The sequence below is a fragment of the Gadus chalcogrammus genome, chromosome 19 (genome assembly GCF_026213295.1).
Source record: "Gadus chalcogrammus isolate NIFS_2021 chromosome 19, NIFS_Gcha_1.0, whole genome shotgun sequence".
Taxonomy (NCBI): Eukaryota; Metazoa; Chordata; class Actinopteri; order Gadiformes; family Gadidae; genus Gadus; species Gadus chalcogrammus.
In genome coordinates, this window is record NC_079430.1 from 15,961,597 (window position 1) to 15,984,096 (window position 22,500).

The 22,500-nt window shown below is 49.7% G+C and overlaps 1 protein-coding gene across 1 annotated transcript in view; it reads left to right on the forward strand.

Annotated features, from left to right (window-relative positions):
- The window catches only part of snd1 (staphylococcal nuclease and tudor domain containing 1), a 193,844-nt gene that overhangs the window by 151,892 nt on the left and 19,452 nt on the right, over window positions 1-22,500 (forward strand). The window contains exons 21-22 of the mRNA XM_056578800.1: window positions 18,158-18,227; window positions 22,352-22,465. Coding sequence (XP_056434775.1) covers window positions 18,158-18,227; window positions 22,352-22,465 — 184 coding nt within the window. The remainder of the gene's footprint in view (window positions 1-18,157; window positions 18,228-22,351; window positions 22,466-22,500) is intronic.

Consider the following 22,500-nt stretch of genomic DNA (forward strand, 5'->3'; position numbering starts at 1 on the left):
CCTGATCAATGCATTCAATGCTCACCGATGAACCAGACATCTGGATGTCCACTTGTTATTTGCGACGTAAAAAAGATAATCCGATGTGTGCGATGTGTGGTGACTGCTGATCCAAACGCAGACGTCACAGTGTACAGGCCAGAGAGGGGATCTCTGGAACAGCCCTACACCCGTTCAGACTGGCATACGCACTAGGATCCATGTTTTTTTTAATAATGTTTGATGCTGTTACTTTATGCTCTGTTGTTGATATTTTATGCTTTTTACTCTATCTAAGGTGACCTTGGATGACATGAAGGGCACCAAAAATCAAATGTTTTCTTATTATTACCCCAGGGGGGTCCTGTGCGTTTGGCGCTCATCTCCTGCTCCCTGTGTACTCCTGTCAGGTCTGGGCCAACTACGAGGAGAAGCCCGTGGAGGAGGTGGTCCAGATGAAGGAGGAGAAGGAGCGCGTGGCCAACTACAAGGCGGCCTACGTCACCGAGATCTCCGACAGCATGCACTTCTACGCCCAGATGTGGAGACAGGTAGGAGGAACCCTGTGTGTGTGTGTGTGAGTGTGAGTGATGGGTCGGGTCGCGAACGATTCGGTCAGCACGAACTAATCCCAAAGGTGAACGACGAGAACTGTTTCCCAAAACAAGAGAACTGATTATTTTTTTTATTTTTTAACATATTACAAAAATATGGTCGCGCAAATAAAATATACAAACAAACAGAGCTTCGTCTCCCCGCGACCTTATATTGATTGAGTATAAAACGTTCTCATGCCATGGCCCATGGGTAAACAAATGGTAAGGCAACACAAGTTAGCTAACGATCGCTGTAGGCTTCAATATCATCCAAGCACTTTATTTTTTCTTTTTATCTAGTTCCACATCACAATTGCATGATTTAATAAAGTGTTGTTTTACCTACCATTACGAGTCGTTTGGTCGAGTTGCTAACTTGCTTCACTGTTTATTAGCGCTACTTGGAAGACGCCATTTAATTCTTACTGCACCCTATTATGTATGAAGGATATTTATGAAAAAAAAGGCATGTATGTACTGCCTTTTTTTTTCCTACCTTTTTTATTCCATAATTTCCGATTCCCTGGCAAATAATGTAACAGACCTTCTGACTTAACCAACGAATCGTGATAGTGAACGGAACTAAAAGATTCCCGGAAAAAAATAGTTTTGCCCATCCCTAGTGTGTGTGTGTGTGTGTGTGTGTACTTTCTTTGTGATAATACATGATATCATAATATTTCAGTGACCCTGGCATCTCTTTCTTCCAGTAGTGTATATATACATATGATTATAACTAGGCGGATAATTTAAAATGAAACAAAAAACACAAAACGTAGCAAGGAAAATGGTGTCTTTGATGGTCTACCTCTGCATCCCATGCGTATGGTATAGATTGGTGTTGTTTCCTACCTTTTCTTCCTGTCAACCGACGGGCCATTTATTTGCAGTATTGTGAATGTCCCCCTTCCCCCCCCACCCGTCCAGTCTCACGCTGTCCACTCCGGCGCTGAGGGACATTTCTATTTTTTATTTAAAAAGGGAATGTTGTTTTTATAGGCGAATGGCAGGAATAAATCACAGCGCACAGCTGCTGTCAGCATGAAGAGGGATGGAGGGAAAGTTTACTATTGGAGAAGCTAACAATCCGTGTGTGTGTGTGTGTGTGTGTGTGTGTGTGTGTGTGTGTGTGTGTGTGTGTGTGTGTGTGTGTGTGTGTGTGTGTGTGTGTGTGTGTGTGTGTGTGTGTGTGTGTGTGTGTGTGTGTGTGTGTGTGTGTGTGGGGGTCAGGCGTGGAGGTGCACTGAGCTGTATGCTCACACCTGTATATGCTAATAAGTCCTCACACAAGACGTCCCCTTCCCTGCTTTACTTTGGGTAATGGCCCATGCTTAAGGTAGTCTGGTTCCCTAATAGCTGTGCTCTGAACAAAGATGTGGGTGTGCTGCGTTCAGTTCGGTGTGCTTGTAGCCATTTTGGATCTGAAACCCTCCCCGAAAAGTTGTGGTTTGATCAGTTACCCCTCCGCCCGAACCAACCAATCGGAACGCCTCCCCTGTTCCAATGAGAAGTCGCATGATAATAAAAACGTGTTGTCGCGGGAGACTTATGAGAAGAGCGCTTAAGTTAATAACTCCATGCACACACAAACGCACACACATGCAAATCAAAGCTTTAGTCTTTGCCGTATTATAATTCCAAGTAAAGTTCATCTCGCGGCGCGCGTGTAGATGCACATAAAACACAGGTCACCTGTTTAATCTTGTTTATGATCCTCCCCGTTATGTTTCTGTGTTGGTTCTCCTCCCCTGAAGCTCCACCAGGGGTGGTGGAGTTCCAGGGAAAGTCGACTTCAGCAGAGGCCATGAAATTGACTTGGCCGCCTCCTAATTCGCCTTAATGCTTTAATTAATTAATGTTTCCCCAAGCTTACCTCCCCATCTGAAGCTGGCCATCACTGTCGGCATGACGATCCAATCACGTCTGAGCGTGGCAAGCCTTTGACCACGCCCCCTCCAACCCCCCCCCCCCCCCCCCCACAAGACACACCCACACATATGAACACAAACCAACACACACACATGAACACATATGAACTAACAAATACACACACCCACACACGAACTCACACCCACAAAGACGAACATGGACCCACACAGACCATCCTGGTTCCTGGAGACCCCCCAGGTGTTATCGAGCTCTCAGAAGCAATCTCCTTCCCCCTGGCTCCATCTATAACCCCCCCCCCCCACACACACACACACACAGACACACACACACACACACACACGGACACACACGGACACAAGTCGTAGATCCAGATCTTAAGCCCTTGTATTGAGCCCCCTAGCCTGTCCTCGGCCCCCCCCCAGTGCTTCCCAAACAGGGGGGGTGATGCTTAGTGAATGTGTCGTCTCCCGCTGCCCATCGCCGCTGCGGCCGGTGTGACGCACGCCGGCTCCAGGACTGATGAGAAAATCAGGCCCCTTTAAACCGATTGTTAGGTTTTGTTGGGGGGGGGGGGGGGGGGGGGGTAAATCTTGAACCTGATGCAGCAAAGCCCCTCCCCAGCGTCTCCTCTGGAGGAACATAAATGATGCCTTCATAGGGATTGTCCACCAGCTGCACTCTATTTTACCCCTCTTCGGCGAGCACGATGGTTGCTCTCCTCAGTGTGTTGTGACGGGGAAAGTGGGGGGGGGGGGGGGGGGGCCTGAAGTTATTCAGCCTCCTCTCTGCTAACGTCTGACTTTCAGATGATCCAGCAGTGTTTAGTAGCTTTTTCAAGTTTTAATTGGCCCACTACTCCCCCCCCCCACACACCCACCCAAATACCCCATGTGCCTGTGAAGAAGAACTAAAGAAAACAAGAGATTACTCAGAGGGAAAAGCCTGACAGGTCCCAGCCCCACCCCACCAACCCCCCCCACCCCCCACCGCCTCCATCCCAGCACCGTCCTCCTATCAACACAACTCCTCGCCCACCTTCTCTCTCTCCTCCCCCTCCTCCCCCCTGCTCTCTCTCTCACCCCCTCCCTCCTGGTGGTTCCCTGACGACGCTCTTAGGCTGCATTAAGTCGTACGGCCGCCTTGAAGAACACATCAAAAGCAGCGGGCCCTGCCAAGACCGTGGAAGACGAGCGCTTTGTGATACGATACATGTTCCTCTCACCATGGCCGCCTACTCTCCCTCCCTCACCCCTCACCCCTCCCTCCCGCCCTCCTTCCCTCCCTCGCTCACCCCTTTCCTCCCTCACCCCCTCCCTTCCTTTTCTCCCTTCTCTCCCTCCCTCCCTTCTCTCCCTCCCTCCCCCCTCCCAACCCCCCCTCCCCAACCCACCCTTCAAACACATTCTGGGTTGAATGATGTGTGCTTTAAAGGACGACTCCATACCCATCTTTGAGCCCATCAGTGGCCTGTACCTCATAACTCTTGAGATGAGCATTTGATGAATGCCTTCGCTTTATTTTTATTTTTACCGGCTCCAAATTTGTTATGATGTCCAGGAAGCCCCAAGAATTCAATAAAGTGTATGTCCTCTGCCCGTCAGATAGGAGTGGATATCAAACTCGGGCTGTAGCCTCCAGTATGGCGGAGCTGCATAGTTCCACAACTCCCTAACCAACCTCCTTCAGATCAATATCGGGAAACTATTTTCTGCATTCAGGGCGCTTTTGTCTCCTCCTCCGGTTCCTTCTGAGCGGTGTGAGGTCACAGCGTCACGAGTTCACCTCCAGTCCTGTGAGAAGTTTAACGGGAGCAGAGCTGGCAGACCTTATAACGAACGAGGTGCCAGAATGAGCCGCTCGCTCTCTACTCCTTGGTCTAAATACACGCGCACGGACGCACGCACGCACACACATGCGTCCGTCGCCCACTGCTACTGCCTCATCCTTGGTGAACTTTCTCACGGTGCCGTGTCGATTCTCTCGGCTTTGAACCCAAAATACAAACAAATCACTGCGAGCTCCAGACGTGGAACTATTTGCATGCGTTTAACAGGAGGAATTCAAGAAAGTGCATGTGCAAATGAATAATTTGTAGTAGCAGTATACTCTGCATTTTAACAATGCAGGTCTCTTAGGAACTGACGCATAGGGACATGGAAAGAGAATGAGTTATAGGCTGGATATATATATATTTATATATTCCTGCTAACTAATCCAGCTCTCTGGTTCTGGCAAAGTGCTCCGTTTGTAATAATGCTCTTCAGTGCGTTTCCGGTGAGTTCCTCTTCACACATTATCGCACATTTTAATTATTCACAGTAATTGCTGGATTTTGACTGCCTGTGTGTTTCCTGCATTCATACCTAGCTCGTTTGAGATTAAATTACAGGCGGGAGTTTGTTGTAATTAATGTTTTTTTGGATTCTGCAAAAGAGATATTACTTATTCGCAGGTTCTTTTTATTTTTCAGCTTCTGTTTTTAAGTCTGGTTTCCATTCGTGAATGTTGTCTGACCCTTCTTTTCGATCGCCTGTGGCCTTAAGTGTGCTGTTGTTAATTACTGCCAGAGGCTCTGTAGCCGTTCACAGCAGAAGAGGCTGCACGCACTGGATGGACATCCACCGTCATCTGACTCTCCAGAACCCCGAGCCGGACAGTATCTCCCTGTCCCCTAATGGCACCACGTCCTCTGGTGCACAGGACGGGCTGCGGTTGTGCCCGGGACACGCCCGGTCCAGGCGTGGCTGGGCTCTGTTCTGTGGCCGGGGAGAAGGCCTTGGGTTACACCGGGATTCTCTTCCACTGGCATAGCTCGCTCTCTTCTCTCTCTGCTATCACACCATCAAGCATCATCTCCTCCATTGGACCGCAGTGGAACGGATGACCTGGACCGAACCAACCAGCACAACCACCCACCAACACACTCCCATCCCCTTAATCGAAGCACCGTCCCCAGGTGTAGGACAACAGCCATGGCTGGTACCACCCGCCTACTGCTCATTTCCTGGCTGAAGCACAGAGGCATAATGATCCCAGCCAGGTGCTGCTCCAGCCACATTATCCACACCTCTAGCCTCCATGCAGAGCAGCTGCTACTCACGCAACGACGCTGGTCTCTCTCGCTCTCTTTCTCTTTCGCTCTTTCGCTCGGCTGGACGTCAGACAAAGTCCCCCCTCCCCCCTCTTTGGACTTCCTGATTGCCTGTTTCAATTGGGCTCTGTGTTCAGCCCATTAATGATGTCATTCTGAATCTCGGGGCCCAGTAGGAGATGTCTTTTTTATTCACAATATTAGTCTTTCTCCCAGGTCGCCGTCCATCAATCAATCAATCAATCAAACTCTCCCCATGGCTGCCTTCGTCTGCATCCTCCATCCTTCCCGGACTCCTCTTCCTCTTCCTCCTCTTCAGTGTGAACGTCGCCCCAGTTCCCCGGAGTCGCCTGCCTGCCGTATTGATTTCAATAAGAGGACACGCGTTGGCATTCCATATCGATCCGATCCACACGTCTTTTCTAATTGGGTGTCATGGACTCGAAAACCGCAGCGCGACACGGAGGGAAAAGTAAAGTAAAGTAGGACGTTTGTCATCGGAGACGCCCGCTCTGTCGCTGCTTGATATTTGATTCACTCGTTGTTGTTTTTTTCAGTCTCTTTTGTGTCTTTGTTTTTGGAAGTCCATAAAAGTCTGCCGAAATGGCGTGTTGAAACAAACCATAAATCCTCCGTACTTGCACTTCCTGCTCCTGAGAAGTCCCCTCCCCGTCGTGTACTTTGCTGCTCAAGGGCTTCTTCCCTCACCGGTGATTTAGGAGGACACTCTCTCTGCACAGTAAACAAGAACAGCCCCTCGGCGCTCTGAGCAGCTACCTCCAGCTCCCTGCCCACTGCAGAACCCCTGCAATATCTAGAGGTCATAAAGTCCTGCCCCCGTGACGACCAGCACCCCCACCACCACCTCCACCACCACCACCTCCACCACCACCACCTCCACCACCACCACCACCACCCCCAGCACTGCCCTATGAAGCGTTCATTATTGAATCAGATACGCAGCGCAGCTTCTCAAAGGTCAGCCCACCTATCGGACTAGGTGGGGTGCGCTTGATTTTCACGGTGCAAAATAAGCGTCCTGCATTTCCTCCACCACCCTCACCACCAGCACCACCCTAACCCCCATCACCACCACCAGCACCACCACCACCACCCTAACCCTCACCACCACCACTACCACCAGCAGCACCGGCACCCCCACCACCATCACCACCAACACCAGCACCACCTCCATCATCACCACCACCAACACCAGCACCACCTCTTTACTAGCTTTCTATTTCCGTGCCGTCGACCAGACCCTTACCTGGAGCCTCCCTCTTCACAGCGGTGGGAGCGTTCCCTCGCCCGCTTGGGGGGCTCTTGGCTCCAAGCGAAATGGGGCCCCCCGGCCGCGGAAACTCCTGCCCCCAACACGCGGCGCCGGCAGGCAGGGGATTGTGGGTATATTTGGACTCTGAGCAATCAAAACGGAGCATTAGCTGCACTTGATGAGGCTCAACGGGCTGAAAGAGAGAGGTGGCGTGGGAGAGACCGATACAAAATGGAGAGAGAGGGAGGGAGGGAGAGAGAGAGAGAGGGCGAGAGACACAGATGCCGTCTCTGTTTAGGTTTTTTTTATCTCCTTTTATTTTTTTCTCTCTTCCTCCCAAAATGGTTTTTCCAATTACAGAAACGGTAATTTAGTGGAATGGGCTCCAGACTGTGTAGAACGGTAGAGGGAGGTGGTACGGGGAGAGCGAGAGCGGACGAGAGACACTGCAGCGAGTGTAATCCATATTGACCGTCTGCCGCTGTGGAGCCCCATTAGTCAAGCTGGGTGATCATGTTTTTATGGTCCCACCCCGTGCTCGGAGAGCGCCGGCTCTCGCCCACAAACGTCACTCAGACCCTGGACTATATCGCGGCCTATAAAGCCATCGCTCCGTCCTCCTCCTCCTCCTCCTCCCCCTCCCCCTTCCACCTGTCACACTCTGTATTTCTTTGGTCTTTGGACGGTGGATAAATACCCATGGCTGATATGTGATCATGCCGAGTGGAGTTTCCTCTGCGCCGTGCAGACGGAGATGCGGCAGGTGGTGTTGAGGTGGTGTTAAGACAACAGGTGCGCTCAGGTACGATCAGCGTAGGCGGGCTTTGTGGAGCTCCGGCGGTTGCGAGTGCTTCGCGGGCGCCTCCTGGCCGTTGCTATCGAGGTATTTAATCAGTGTGTTTGCGGGTATAAGGAACTGAAGGGGAAAAAAACAGATGTATATAAAATAACCACCGCTCCCCTGGCCTCCTGTTCTGTCATATTTGTGATTATTTACCCTGCTGCGGTTTAATGGCTTTCATAAACCGCCTAATAGAATTCGGCATAGCCTAGGGATGTGTAGCAAAAGGCCAAATGATTCACTGTTTTCATTGGCTTTTCTCCTCTTCTGTTTTGTTGTTCCTCTTGTCTCTGCTCGCACACCACGTGCAACGCTGTAATCAAATGTGATCCCAATCAACCACTGAAATGGTGGGTTTTTCGCTCTCTTTTTCACCTCTCTCTCTTTCTCCCTTTCTGTCCATCTCCCTTCTTTTCACTGTCCCCCTCGCTCTCATTTTCTCATTCTTTTTGTTAAATTGCTCTCTAATTCTGCGGATGGGCATTCACAATGTAATTATATATGATTTACAAACAGCTGCAGCTATAATGGTGCATAAACAAATTACAGTCCGATGGCAGGGGCGAGGGAGGAACGAGGGATGAGGCAGAGAGACGGGAGAGAGAGAGAGAGAGAGATTGGCCAGGTTCAGACACAGTGAGTGGTCGGTCGGCCGTTTGCGTTCTTGGATGAGCGCTCTGGCTCCGCCGTTGAGCAAAAGATGGGAAATGGAACCGCTCGACACTTTGACCTCGCTTGTGCGCGTGTTTTAAGTTCAGCTGTGAACTGCTCTTCGACTTGTTTCAGCGTTTTCCGTTAGATTTTTTTGGTAACATTTGGTTTCGCGGCCGCTGGCGGGACTGGGAATGCAGCGTGTCTCTCGACCAGTCCGGGGTTGATTCAGAACATGGTCGCACGGCTGTTCGGAACTCCTGACTCAGTGCTTGGTTATACTTGGCGTCCGACATGCAAAAGATTTTCAAACGATGTGTGTGTGTATGATTTGCCAATTGTTCCCGGAATGACGTGCAGGCCAGAGGTCGCCATGGCCCTCTGGTGATTTCATTTGACGGGTTGCATTCCTCCGTTAGCTTAAACTCGATAGTGAAGCGTTTTCACCGTTGTTTCCAACCAGCCTCATTCACGTCCACATGCTATCTGACATTAACATTCAGTGCATTTAGGATGCTTTTATCCAACCAGCTTACAAATAGTACATTTGTCGGAAGAAAGCGAAGCAACAAATATCCCTGTCGGAACAGTAAAGATGTTCATAGAAATCGCTAGGTATACCAATTCCCCGTACACAAAAGATAACTAGGAGAAGACGTTACGCAATGCTAAGTACTATTATTAATTGCCACTATTACCGGTATAATGACTCACCATTTTCTTGGAAATGTTGCTCATATTTACACAATTGCAATGCATATTCTGGCAGCATTGGTTGTGAAAAGCGTATCCTCTCTCCCCAGCAGTGGGGGGGGGCAGCTCGCCCATAGCCGGGCTGTGCCGGTCCCCTTTAACCCAGGAACCATGCAGAGTACAGACTGGAGAGCGGGAACGAGCTGATGCTCAATCAAAAGAGGCCTATACTAAGTGGTCTTTTGTGTGGTCTGCTTCACAATGCCCAGCAGCATGTGTGAAGGGAAGATTTTCGTGGGCGTTTAAAGGTGTTAGTTCACTGTTTAAACAAGATGCTGCTTTAGATGAGTAGGATGGGCAATGTGTGCCTCGGTGCATGTTTGGAATAGCTAATTGAACCCTGCTAGGTGGGTGTTAGTGTAGCCGTACACACTAAGAGGTTTACGTTGGTCTTGTGCATTTGTTTTTGCAGATGCTAGCTAGCTAGCTAGCTTGAAAGCTAAAGTATCCTAATCAAACCACACACTCCTAACCCCCATAGGGTGCGGGAGTTGTATCTTTTCCTGATTTTCTCACGTAGCAATGTCAATCCGACTTTATCCCAAACAGTGATCAAAGTTGTAACTGTTACTTGTCTCTCGTGACGTAACATCGATCAGAAATCCTCCTAAATGTTATAAATGAAAAAAAAGATTGCTTGAGCTCTTAACCCACAAAATCCATGTAAACTTCCCCATTGACCCGGCGTTCTTCTCTCCGTTCATTTATTTTACTTCCTGCCATCGCGTGGCTGTTTCGAGGGCCGTGGATTTACCGGGTGTGCGGCACTGGACTTGACCCTCCGGTAATTAGGGTGACTCGAGGGTCACAGCGGCTCATAAATTAGCCCCGTGAAACTGGCGTTCCACAGCTAGTGGCCTGCTGGCCTTTGCCTTAACTACCTGACCCCCCCCCCCCCCCCGAAAGAACCCACAGACACAGGCACTGCTGTCAAAACCCCTGGAAGTCTTCCCTGGTATGCTTACCCATCTGGGTACCGAATGCATACTAGGGTCTTCTAAAATGCATTATAATACATGCTACACAATAATATATAGACCATATGCAATTTAAAAACCATTTCATGAAATATGAGCCGTATTGTCTTTTTAAAAGCTTACGTTCATTTACAGTGCCTAATGTCTGCTGAGCCTCACGTTGTTTATCTCTCTGTTTTTGTACCTACGTTCACAATCGTCCATTTGAGTTGCTGTCGCTGACCTATAGTGGGGTGTCTGTGGTGCCTCTCCCAAAACAGCATAGGGAAAGGGCAAAGCTCTTAACAGGAACAACACCGGCTTTAAAACAATGGCGCCATTCAAATGGACGCATTGGTGTGGCGTCGCGTTCCCGCTCCTGACGCAGCGTGCGTTGTGCCATGCGCACCATCCCACGCTGTTCCTCCTGACGTCATCAAAGGGCTGCAGCAGCCTCTTTAGTACGGGAGCACGTTTTCGATAAGACATTTGATCACCATAGGAACAAGAATTCAAGGCCGTGGACTTGGAATCTCTGCTCAATCAACTCTTTATTCAATATTCACGCAAAGAGAAATTAACAGTGTAGTGGGGATGGAGGCGTCCTTTGGATCCGTCTTGGACGTCCAGAAGGAAACCGATCCCATAAGGGGGAATATTATGGTCTGGATCTGTGTAGCTGGAGACATATTGCAAACAACAATACAGTTCAACATTGCCATTACAACATTAAAGATATTGGAAAATACACCCTGGAATGCATTGTATATTGAGGTTAGAGGTTTAAGGGGGATGTGAGTGTTTCAGCGTGTACTTTTCTGTCAAAACAACGTCCTTTTATTGCCTGCAAGGAGCTATGTATTGTGTCCTGGATCTCTCTGATCTGGCATTGGAAGTGATGTCTTGGCAAACTAACTAAAACTCCACGTAATGTAAAGATATTGCCTAAAATGTCCCATATATGTACATTTGTTGAGTCATATTTCCGCAGTGCTCTTCTGTTCTACTGTGGCCAAGTACAACTGCAGTCTCTTCAGTAAATAAAGCAATGAGTTTAGGCATGTTACATCCAGTTATTCAAATGTAGAGGTATGCTGTTGGTTTAAGTAGAGCCAAGCTGTAAATAAGGCTGATGCAGAACACGGCATATCGCTTAATGTTCACATGTTAGGGCTGGCTCCTCATACCTCCATCCTTCCCTGACTACCCGGACTACTCCACTTACACGAAAAGGTCATTTTTGAATGGTTCAGAATCAAGTGGCGTGCGTGTGCGTAAGCATGTCTTTGTCCATGTGTGAATTAGGGATGCAAGACATAACCAAACAGATAAGTCATGTTCCAAATCTCAGCAAATACTTGTTTTTGCTATCGAGGCAAAAACTAATTTGACGCCAAAGAAAATGAAACTCCGCTTAGACCAAGACTTGAGCTCATCTGCCATCAGACTTTAGAGGACTATCTTATATCAGATTTGTGCAGCTACCTGGGCAGGTATGCACGGCTGGACACGTATCAGGGATCAGGTCTATAGCTCAACAGGCACGAGGCTTATGAAGAGCGTGACTATCTGTTGAGTGATACATCTTCAAACTCTAAAATATAAAGTAAACGGTCTTCAAACGGCATAAGCGGCTCTTGGCATGTGGTGTTATTGCTGTCTGCAGCGCCGTCGCAGCGCTGTGCTTCTGTACATTCGACTTTCACTTACCATGTTGCTGTATTCCCGGCGGGCAGTCGTTATCGTAAAACTTGTCCGCCGCGTGGGGAACTCAGCCAGCGAGTAACCGTTGGCAAACAGGCCTGCTTCATACTGCCTTTCAGCACCACGCATGAGGCAACGGCCAAGGCTTTGGATCTGATGAGTCATCCTAAAACACCAAAACACAACATGAGCTATAGTGGATTTGTGGAATGAAAGTTCTCAGAAAATGTGTACACAATAATTTCGAAGGCAATATTGTTGTAGTCACTTAAGAGTTGCTTGACTTGATTTACTCTAGAACACTGGACGGTTCCACCCCTAGTGTGTGTGTGTCTGCGTGTGTTTGCATGCATGTCTTTGTACGTGTGTAACCTCCCAGACTAAATATACAATGTGTGTGCATGTGGGTGTGGTTATGTCGCCCAGCCTTCCTCAACCGCTTCCCCTTGTGTTGTATGAGGATGATGAGATACATGCACCCAGAGCAAAGCAGAGAGCATCACAACACACCGGGGGTCAAACAAATACAACCCTCCAATTACCCACAATACCCCACGTAGACCGCATGCCTACAAACCCATTTGCACATGCACTAACACACACACATTAACATGCACGCATGCATACACGCGCTAACACACGCGCTAACACACGCGCTAACACACGCATGCTAAAACACACACACATGCTAACACAAACACGAACACACACATGCTAACACAAACACGAACACACACATGCTAACACACACACACACATGCTAACACACACACACACACATGCTAACACACACACTAACAAAACCATACACACACACAGCCCACATGCTAACTCCTTAGCCTGAGCAAGCAGACCAGCAGGAAGGAAGGCATGCAGGTTTCTTTTGCTTTTTTCCCCCTAACTATAATTAGATTAATAAATCAAGGAAGAGGTGGTGCTGACAGCAGCAGCCTCACGCCATTCTACCAAGTGTGCACCACTGGGCCGGCACTGCGGTACCGCAATATGAGCCCACGTGTGTGTGTGTGCGCGTGTGTGTGTGTGTGTGTGTGTGTGTGTGTGTGTGCGTGTGCATGCATGTGTGTTGATGAGGCGAGGAGTTCAGGAAGCGACATGTTTTCCTAAAACTGCTGCTTCTACAGAACACAACGCATCTGTTAGTGCAGGTTTGTTTGTGTGTGTGTGTGTGTGTGTGTGTGTGCAAACACGAGAGCGTTCTACGACTGCATGTGTGCAAACTATGTGTATTCCCTCATTCTCCCTTTCTACATTATTTTGCGTTCTGTCCAGCATCGTCCAATGAGCTAATGCTATTCTTAAGTCCCGCCTCCTTTACCTCCTCCTTGCCCAACCCACACACAGAAACCAACCAACCAATCAGATGGGGCTCCGACCTGCCTGGCCTTCACACCCTCCTCCTGTAACGAGGCCTACTTTCTCACTGCACACGCGCACACATTTTTGGTCCTTCATGTCCCCTGTGGATTCTCACTCTCTTGCACTCCCTCTCTCTCCCTCCCTCTCTCTCTTTCGCCCTCTCTCTCTTTCTCGTCATCTCCCCCCCTCCCCCCTCTGTCTCTCGCCCCTCTCCAAGTTTGACACCATGCTAATGAAGGTATCTCGCCCAGTGAAAGCAGGCGGCTGCCAGGCTGTTGAAGCGCAGATAAACGTCCGAAGCACAGAGATAGTTTGTTTTCTTTGCCTTCTTTTCTTTGGGTGTTTTTTCGTTATCCCTTCCCCCCCCCCCCCCCCTCACCCCTCCCTCCCTCTGCCATCCACTAGCAGGCGAACACTGTTATGCAAGCATAAATAATATGAGGTGCTTACAAGAACCTCTGGAGCAATGGGGGCGTCTGTTGCCTCCGGGTTGTTTGTTTGATTGTAACACACACACACACACACATGCACACGCACACAGTAAGCAGAGCCTGCTAATTCCACACACGCGCTGATGCACTGACGCATCGATGCACATATGCACGCACACACCCGCATTGTTAGTCTTTCACCTTTTTTCTCGTTGTCGTTGACAACGTGATTACCTTAGGCCACACGCAGCCGCTTTGAACCCTGGTTGCGTGTGTCGGACCGTGTGTGTGTGTGTGTTTGTTTTGTGCATGTGTGATGTATGTTTGCGCATTTGTGCGCTCATGCTTAGCTAATGAGTGCCTGAGTATAAGGGCTATAAGTGGACTGTATGTACGGGCGTCCCTCGGAGGATTGCCAGGGTGGCTGGGGCCGCGTGTTGAGAGAGAGAGAGAGAGAGAGAGAGAGAGAGAGAGAGAGAGAGAGAGAGAGAGAGAGAGAGAGAGAGAGAGAGAGAGAGAGAGAGAGAGAGAGAGAGAGAGAGAGAGAGAGAGAGAGAGAGAGAGAGAGAGAGAGAGAGAGAGAGAGAGAGAGAGGGGGAGGGGGGGGCTGGTCTTCCTTGCCCTCGCCCGCCCAGTCCCAACCCTTGGGGAAATCGATGGAAACGGGCTGTCAACAAATCACCATGTAATTTAAGATTCGCCACTTTGCTAAACTAGCCGCTGCAAGTGCTTCCGTGCACGTCACGCTGGCTTCAAGACACTCACACTCAGACACACACACACACACAGCGAGCCACTGGGGACGCGAGCAGGCTCTCCGATTGCAACTTGATTGGTGCAAATCATGTGGTGGCGTCTGGAGCCATGGAGCACTCAGACCCCTGAGTCATGAGCTGATTCCGCCCGCCACATCGGTATCAACAAGCACATTGGAAATCTCCACGGTAACGCCCCCCACCCCCTCAATGTAGAGCGGAGCTGCCACTCTAAAGTCCATCGATGGAGCCGTCTTTCTCTCTATGAACTGCGGTTAGCATTGTCGCGGCGGCGGCGCCATCGCCCCAGCAGCTCACAGCGGCGCGGACACGGACACTTATGATTAGTGACCTTTTTGGTGACAAATTGTCCCTGGGGTTCCGGGTGGAGAAACGTCTCGTTTCTTTGTGGTTGCCCTGGCCTTCGTTGCCACGACGACGTGTCAGGGGGGGGGGCAAGACGGATTATTGACAGCAAACAACGGACGACGTCTCGTCCGGCCGCTAGAGACACTTTTTTCCGTGTTTCTGTTTTTTGTGTTGACCTTCAGTTGGAAAACGGCAGTCCCCGGACGCACGGCGTCATCCCCCCTGGGCGTGTTTGTTTCTTACTTGATAAAATCATGGATTGTTGTGGATTATTCAAAAAGACGCAAGGGTTTGCTTGTAACATGTACATTGCATACGTCAGCTTGTGCCTACTATTCATCAATCCACTACGAACTCTCATAGTTCGGAATAAACGGGCGTGAAACGTCAAAATCTGTTCCGAGTTCACCGAGACTCTGCATAGCCATCCAGTTCCCCCCTCCCACTGTTGTATGTTGTACGTCCTGCCACTTGATGTACGCACTTAATGTACGTTGTATCTGCAGGAGCTGCCATCACTGCTGTACACGGGGAATGGGTTAGCCTAGTGATTGATTTTGGTACTTACTCTGGTTCTAGGAACATCTTTACTGTACCGAGAGTGATTATTTTTGTTTCACTTCTTCTGACAAATGTACTTATTGTTTCTGTATTACTAATACAGTTGTATAGTATTCTTGTCATTTTAGTATATATAATTAAAACTACTGATGTCAATATTTATTAAGAATTACATATTTAATCTATATTATTTAGTCTAAAATCTAACCCTAACCCTAAAACACAATTATTTATTTTCTAAATATTTTTCTCATCACTAAAACCAGGTCGTATTTCCACCAATTAATAGAAAAGTATCGATAGTGGTATCGATAAAGACTCTGATCATTAAGGAGTATCGATAGTGGTATCGATATCAATAAACCCCACTGATCCCCATCCCTCCTGATGACAGATGTACTTATTGTAAGTGGCTGTGGATAACGACGTCTGCTGAAGGCCCTGATGTGAGTGCCCCCTGACGGCGAGCGCTCGGCCACTCATGCGCGTCCTGTGTGTTTCAGGGGCCCAGTTGGAGAGCCTGATGGAGACGATGCGGGCGGAGATCGCCGCCCAGCCGCCCGTGGAGGGGTCCTACGCCCCCCGCCGGGGAGACTTCTGCATCGCCACGTTCGCCGACGGAGAATGGTAGGCTCCCCCCCCCCCCCCCCCCCCCCTCTCTACCTTAACTCTGCTGTGGTTGAACCCCCTCCCTCCACCCCCCCCTGCCTTCACTCCTCTCACTGTTCCCCATGGTGCTTCTCTCTTCACCACCCTCCTCCTGCCCCCCCCCCCCCCCCCCCTCTACCTTAACTCTGCTGTGGTTCAACCCCCTCCCTCCACCCCCCCCTGCCTTCACTCCTCTCACTGTTCCCCACGGTGCTTCTCTCTTCACCCTCCTCCTGCCCCCCCCCCCCCCCCTCTACCTTAACTCTGCTGTGGTTGAACCCCCTCCCTCCACCCCCCCCTGCCTTCACTCCTCTCACTGTTCCCCATGGTGCTTCTCTCTTCACCCCCCTCCTCCTGCCCCCCCCCCCCCCCCCCCCCTCTCTACCTTAACTCTGCTGTGGTTGAACCCCCTCCCTCCACCCCCCCTGCCTTCACTCCTCTCACTGTTCCCCACGGCTCTGGGGACGTGGTTGAGCTCCAGGGAGGGAGGGAGGCCTCTTCCTCCACCTCGCCCCCCCACCATGGGTCTAATTGCTAGGAACGGGGTCTCGCCTCTGGTGCTGGAGCTGGACCTGAAGGAGGGGGAGGTGGGAGGTAGGGGGGGGGGGGGGATGTTCTTCAAGGACTGACGTCGTTTCTATCCGCCGCTCGACAACGGCATAATGTCCTCCGGTAACGGGGCCCACGCCGCTCCGCAGGCCGTGTCGGGGTCTGAGTTATCGTACGTTAGGCCGCCCCTAACGCCCCCCCACCCGACAGACCAACTTCTGTTCCTTGGGCGCCATCATCCACGCACACACACACACACACACACACATGCACACGCACACGTCTGGGGAGATTCCCGGTGACCTTTTCCTTAAAGACTTTAAAGACCGCGGGAGCGCTCTGCGCGGCCGGATGTGCCGTCGTCGTGACAACGGCAATTCAAAGTTATTCGCCGCCGGGTACCAAAGTTGAATATGCAGCGTCCCGTATAGCGGCAGGGAGGGTGGGGGCGGGAGGCTGCGAGGGGGGGGGGGGGCTGTTCAATCTCAACAGCTCCAGTGTAGCGTGCCTCCCTCCGTCTGTCTCCCTCCCTCTCCTCTCTCCCCCCTCCCCCCCCCCTCCCCCCTCCCCCGCTCCTTTGCTGATCACAACAGACACGTCCTCTCGCACCCTCTCCCAAGGGAAATAATCCTGGAATCATTTACTCATCCCTCCTCTCCCTCTCCCCCCTTCACCTCGCTTTCTGTCTCCTTGTTTCACTTTTTATCGCTTTCTCTCTCCCCCCACCTTTCGGTCAACTTGTTTCACTTTGTGTATCTTTCGTTCTCTCCCTCCCTCCCTCTGTCTCCCCTCTGCTCACTCCTTCGCTATCTGTCTCCTTGTTTCACCTTTTATCTGTCTCCCTCCCTCCCTCTACTCTGTCTTCCTCTCCTTCTGTCATGTCTCCTTCTCTATCTACCTTCCCTTGTTTCTGTCTATCTCTCTTTGTATATCTCTCTATCTCTGTCCTAATGTGTATCTGCCACACTATATCTCCTGGTCCATCCACCCATCCGTATCTGCCTCCCTTTCTGTCTCCCTCTCCCTCTCTTTCTCTCTCTCTCTGTGTCTGTCTATCGCTCTGTCGGTCCCTGACTCTCTCCCTCTCATTCTCTCTCTCTCGGTCCCTCACTCTCTCTGTCTCTGTTTCTCTCTCTGTCGGACTCTCTCTCTCCCTCTGTCTCTCTCTCTGTCGGTCCCTGACTTTCTCTCTGTCTCTGTCCCTCTCTCTGTCTCTCTCTCTCTCTCTCTTGGTCCCTGACTCTCTGTCTCTCTCGGTCCCTGACTCTCTCTCTGTCTCTGTCTCTCTCTCTCTCTCTCTGTCTCTCTCTGACTCTGTCCCTGACTCTCTCTCTCTGTCTCTGTCTCTCTCTCTGTCTCTCTCTGACTCTGTCCCTGACTCTCTCTCTGTCTCTGTCCCTCTCTCTCTCTCTCTCTCTCTCTCTCTCGGTCCCTGACTCTCTCTCTGTCTCTCTGTCTCTGTCTCTGTCTCTGTCTCTGTCTCTCTCTCTCTCTCTCTCTCTCTCTCTCTCTCTCTCTCTCTCTCTCTCTCTCTCTCTCTCTCTCTCTCTCTCTCTGTCCCTGACTCTGTCTCTGTCTCTGTCTCTCTCTCTCTCTCTGTCTCTGTCTCTGTCTCTCTCTGTCTCTGTCTCTCTCTCTCTCTCTGTCTCTGTCTCTGTCTCTGTCTCTGTCTGTCTCTGTCTCTCTCTCTGTCGGTCCCTGACTCTCTGACCCGCCTCTCTCCTTCCCTGTAGGTACAGAGCCAGGCTGGAGAAGGTGGAGTCCCCGTCGAAAGTCCATGTGTTCTACATCGACTACGGAAACGTGAGTGTGTTCGACTACCGTCCGTGCCCAGCATGCACTACACCGACGTTTCTGCACCTCTGTGAAAAGAATGAAACGGAGGAGGGGAAAAAACTGATTGTGCATTGTCATCGTTAAATGACTTCCCTGTTGTTTTAAAGCCCAGTAGAGACAAATAAAAGAAGATTGTGCACACACAAACACAGACTTATCCATAACGTTGTAGCTTTTGATCTCGCAGAACGCCACACCACAGATGTCGAGGCCCCGGTTGTGTGTCTGTTGTGATGCGAGTCCATCTTTCCCTATTCCCGCGCCAGTCCCAGTTCATCCATTAAACTGTAATGTGAGGTTGTTTTACACACTGCTCCTGTACGACCACAGCAGAACGATGACACTAGCTCTGTTCTACTCGCCGTCCACTCTCTGGTTGACATGTGGGTTCATTTGGTTAACCCGAGCATAACAACGGTCTCCTGTCTAGTCAGGCCCTAGCCCCCTTGGGAGATTACCCATGATGCAGTGCGTGGTGGCATCGGTACGCCTGAGCCTGGTGCTAATGACCCAACGCGAGGGGGTGGCTGGTTTACAGACAGATACAATGCATCCTGGCATGTTGCTGAACGTGTGATTCTCCCAGGCAGAGCATTCACACGTATGTGCATGTGTGTACACACACGATTGGATTATCTGTGCGGTGGGTTTGGTGGCAAACTGTCCCAGCCTCCAGCGATGCAACCTTCTATTTTTAAAATCGGTTATTTTCTGAACGTTTTCGGCAATATCTCAAGTCTACGTCAGAACCTCAAAATATCACTTTTTTGGACCTCCGTCGTGGGAAGAAGCCCGGACTGCCTTAGCTCATGGATTTTGCCTGAGCCCAAATGTCTTTCCTTCTCTCTCTGTACAGCCATTCAAATCTATTTTGGATAAGATGAATCGGCCGTCTTCATTCCTAATAAATGTTTTAAGGTCTACCCCTGACGCGCCGGTATAGACCAAATAATGCATTAACCTCCGATACAGGGGCCGTTCAATTTATCCCACATCCATAATGGTCTCCGACCGGGATCTACCTGAGGTCATTCTCGCTGTGCCCGGTAATGATGTTTATAGTTGGAATACAGTGCAGATTGCCTTTCCCATCAGATGCATCAGGAAAACATTGGCAGGCTTCCGCCTCAAGGTTGCCCACTATCAATACAGATTATTAGTGAATGTTTCTTATTAAATTAAGTCTGTTTTCCGTAACCGGTTTTGAAGCGGGGGCTGCCAGGCCGGGCCGGGTTCAGCCGGTAATACATCAGCACATCACCAGAAGATGTTCTGTACCATGAGTGAATGCAAGGTGGGCTTTTTAACACATCAAGCTCAGGGTTTTTATACAAAGCTTTTCTGATATAAGAAGTCAGTGTGATGTGACGTATTTAGCTTCTTTCTCCTGCCCAGCGATGGCTAGGCTTGACCATGAAGCTCTACTTGAACACGACTGGTGTAGCTCGACTTTTCTGGGGTCACTTGGATGGGGTCAGATCTTGACTAAGATGTGAATGTAGACAACGACGTGATACTTCTTCTCTATAGATTAGATTTGGTACAACTTTATTAATCCCCCGTATGAGAATTTGGTTGCCAAGCCGCAGCGGAAAAACAGAGGATAAAAACACAATACATTACAAATACAAGTTCTAATGCAAACAAAAAAAAGACGCTAAGGTAAATGCTAAACTAAATGTTAAAGTAAGGACAAGACGGAACAAAACAGACCGTATAAACAATATCAATCATAAGTTTAGATTTGGATCTCTTACGATTCGCGTGTTTGATCGGTTTTAGCTATCGCACAAACGTCGGTTTGTCGTGTCTTCCGGCGGCGCCCGGGGTCGGCTCCGGGTCTTGGGTTGCGTCCTCCGCCATCTTGCGATCGCTGGCAGTTGCATATGTTAAAAAAAACACAGAGCAAAACGCAAGCAGATGGCCCCGGGTACGGCTCTGTGCCGCATCGCGCTCGCCGCGGAGAAACAGCTGCGGTACAATCGCTAAGGTGACATGTACATAAGCCTCCCGCTCCCTACAGCACCTGCTCCGATTACCCCAAACCGTAAACTACAGTTTTATCCAGATATTGAGATTTTAAGAGCTGTGATAGCCGAGGGGGGGGGGGGGGGGGAGCGGAGAGAGAACCAGGACTCTTGTCATCATCGTGTGGTACCACAGCATGCATGCATGTCTATGTGTGTCTCCATTGAGCCTTACATCAAAGACGTCAATCATTAATGCCGAACGCGGCACCCAAGACTCTGTGAACAGCGGTCTGGCGTCGCTGATACGGCTCACGGCCGCACGCCGCAATCTATCAAAACATCTCCATCACATCTCGTCTCTCCCTCTCCTCTGTCTTCAACCTGCCGTGCCAAATGCTATTAAGCCAAATGTTCCTCCGCAGCCTTTTATCTCTGTTAAGGTGTCAGAGGGATTTATTGGGCCTTTAGAGTCGGTCGACACTCACCACGAGCCCCTCCACCCCCGTGACCTTAGACCAGTGGTCTATATCGACCTCGGAAAATGTTGTGTGTTCTCTATGCAGCTACTACTTTAGTGTATCTGTGTCCAAACATTATTTTTACCCGGTCAATGTTCTGCCATCGCTGCCTTCAAGACACACTAAGGGACTTGGTCGATGGCTATGAATCAAAAGGCGGCTGGAAACGGCTGATCATATATCCACAGCTTCCATATGCATGTCGGGGCTCCGGGGTTGGGAATCAGGGCCCTAGAGTGGTCAACTTGGAGAATAGAGGGATATATTGGGGTGTACATGCTGCCGTTCGTCATTCTGTCTGATTGGTCGATGCATATGAGCCTAGAATGATAAAACCAACTACATCTACATTTACATTTGGGGCGTGTAGCAGATGCTTTTTTCCAAAGCGACTTGCAACCATCAGTGCACACATTCACCCACCGCCGGTGGTGTCGACCAGGCAGGGCGACAGCCAGCTCTTCAGGAGCAGTTAGGGTTTAGTGTCCCACTCTGGGACACCTCGACACTCAGCCAAGAGGACCTGGGGATCGAACAAGTAACCTCCCAGTTAGAAGTCGATGCGCTCTCCCTGCTGAGCTACTGCTTAGCCACTGAAGTTAATTATACAGAACAGCGGGTCGCAAACGTTTAGTTCCAGTGTACCACTCAATGGTCATCAAGCCCTTTAGTAAGAAAATGGATAAATACACGTGAGCATTGAGGGCCAGTACCACGTGATTGCACAGAGGAAGGAAACGATGCATCAATGCTGCTTATGCTCCCAGTCTGTTTATTAAGCAAATACAAATTAACGCAAAACACATGATGGAACTCACAAAGCAACACTTTGTTTGAATTATTAACGAGTTATAATACAAATTTTACTGAACGACATTCATAATACATATATATAAAAAAAAAAGAAAGTATGAAACATTATTTGGCACCAAACGCTGTCTAAAATCTTTTTCACCCAACATATCCCCATTCAGTATTCATAAGTCATCCCTTTTTATGTTGAATTTTTCACACAGCGATGGAATGATGGAACACAACTGAAGGGTTAACTGTTGAAACCACCAATTCCCCACAATATTGTGGTGGTATTAGTGAGGTGATTATCCCTAAACGCAACCAGGCTGTTTATCTAATGTTTCCTCTTCCCAGGCCAATTGTTGCTTTAAAATCGTGTGTGTGTGTTTGTGCGCGTGTGTGTTTGTGCGCGCTTGCGAAACATATTTTTGACACCCGCCGTAAACCCATTGTTTCTCCTTCAAGGTTCCTTTGTCGATGCGGTTAATAGCGGGAAAAACAAGTGTTTCTGCTTAATTAAAAATGTTCCATTCAATACTTTCTCAGTGGAATAATGAGTTGTGCGCCCATTGTGTTGTGTGTCGCTCAACCCCCCGAAAAGATCTCATGAGTAAGTTGTCCTTTTCTTATGCCGGTTAATCATTCAGTCCATGTGTCTCTCTCGCTCTCGCTCTCTGTCTCTCTCTCTCTCTCTCTCTCTCTCTCTCTCTCTCTCTCTCTCTGTGTCTCTCTCTCTCTCTCTCTCTGTCTCTCTCTCTCTCTCTCTCTCTCTGTGTCTCTTCCTCTCTGTTTCTCTCCCTCTCTCCAGAGAGAGGTGGTCTCCGCGGTCCGTCTGGCCGCCATGCCCCCCGCCTTCAGCACCAGAGTCTTGCCGGCGCAGGCTACAGAATACACCTTCGCCTTCATCCAGGTCCCTCAGGATGTAAGTGTGCTCACTCCCTCGCTCCCTCGCTCCCT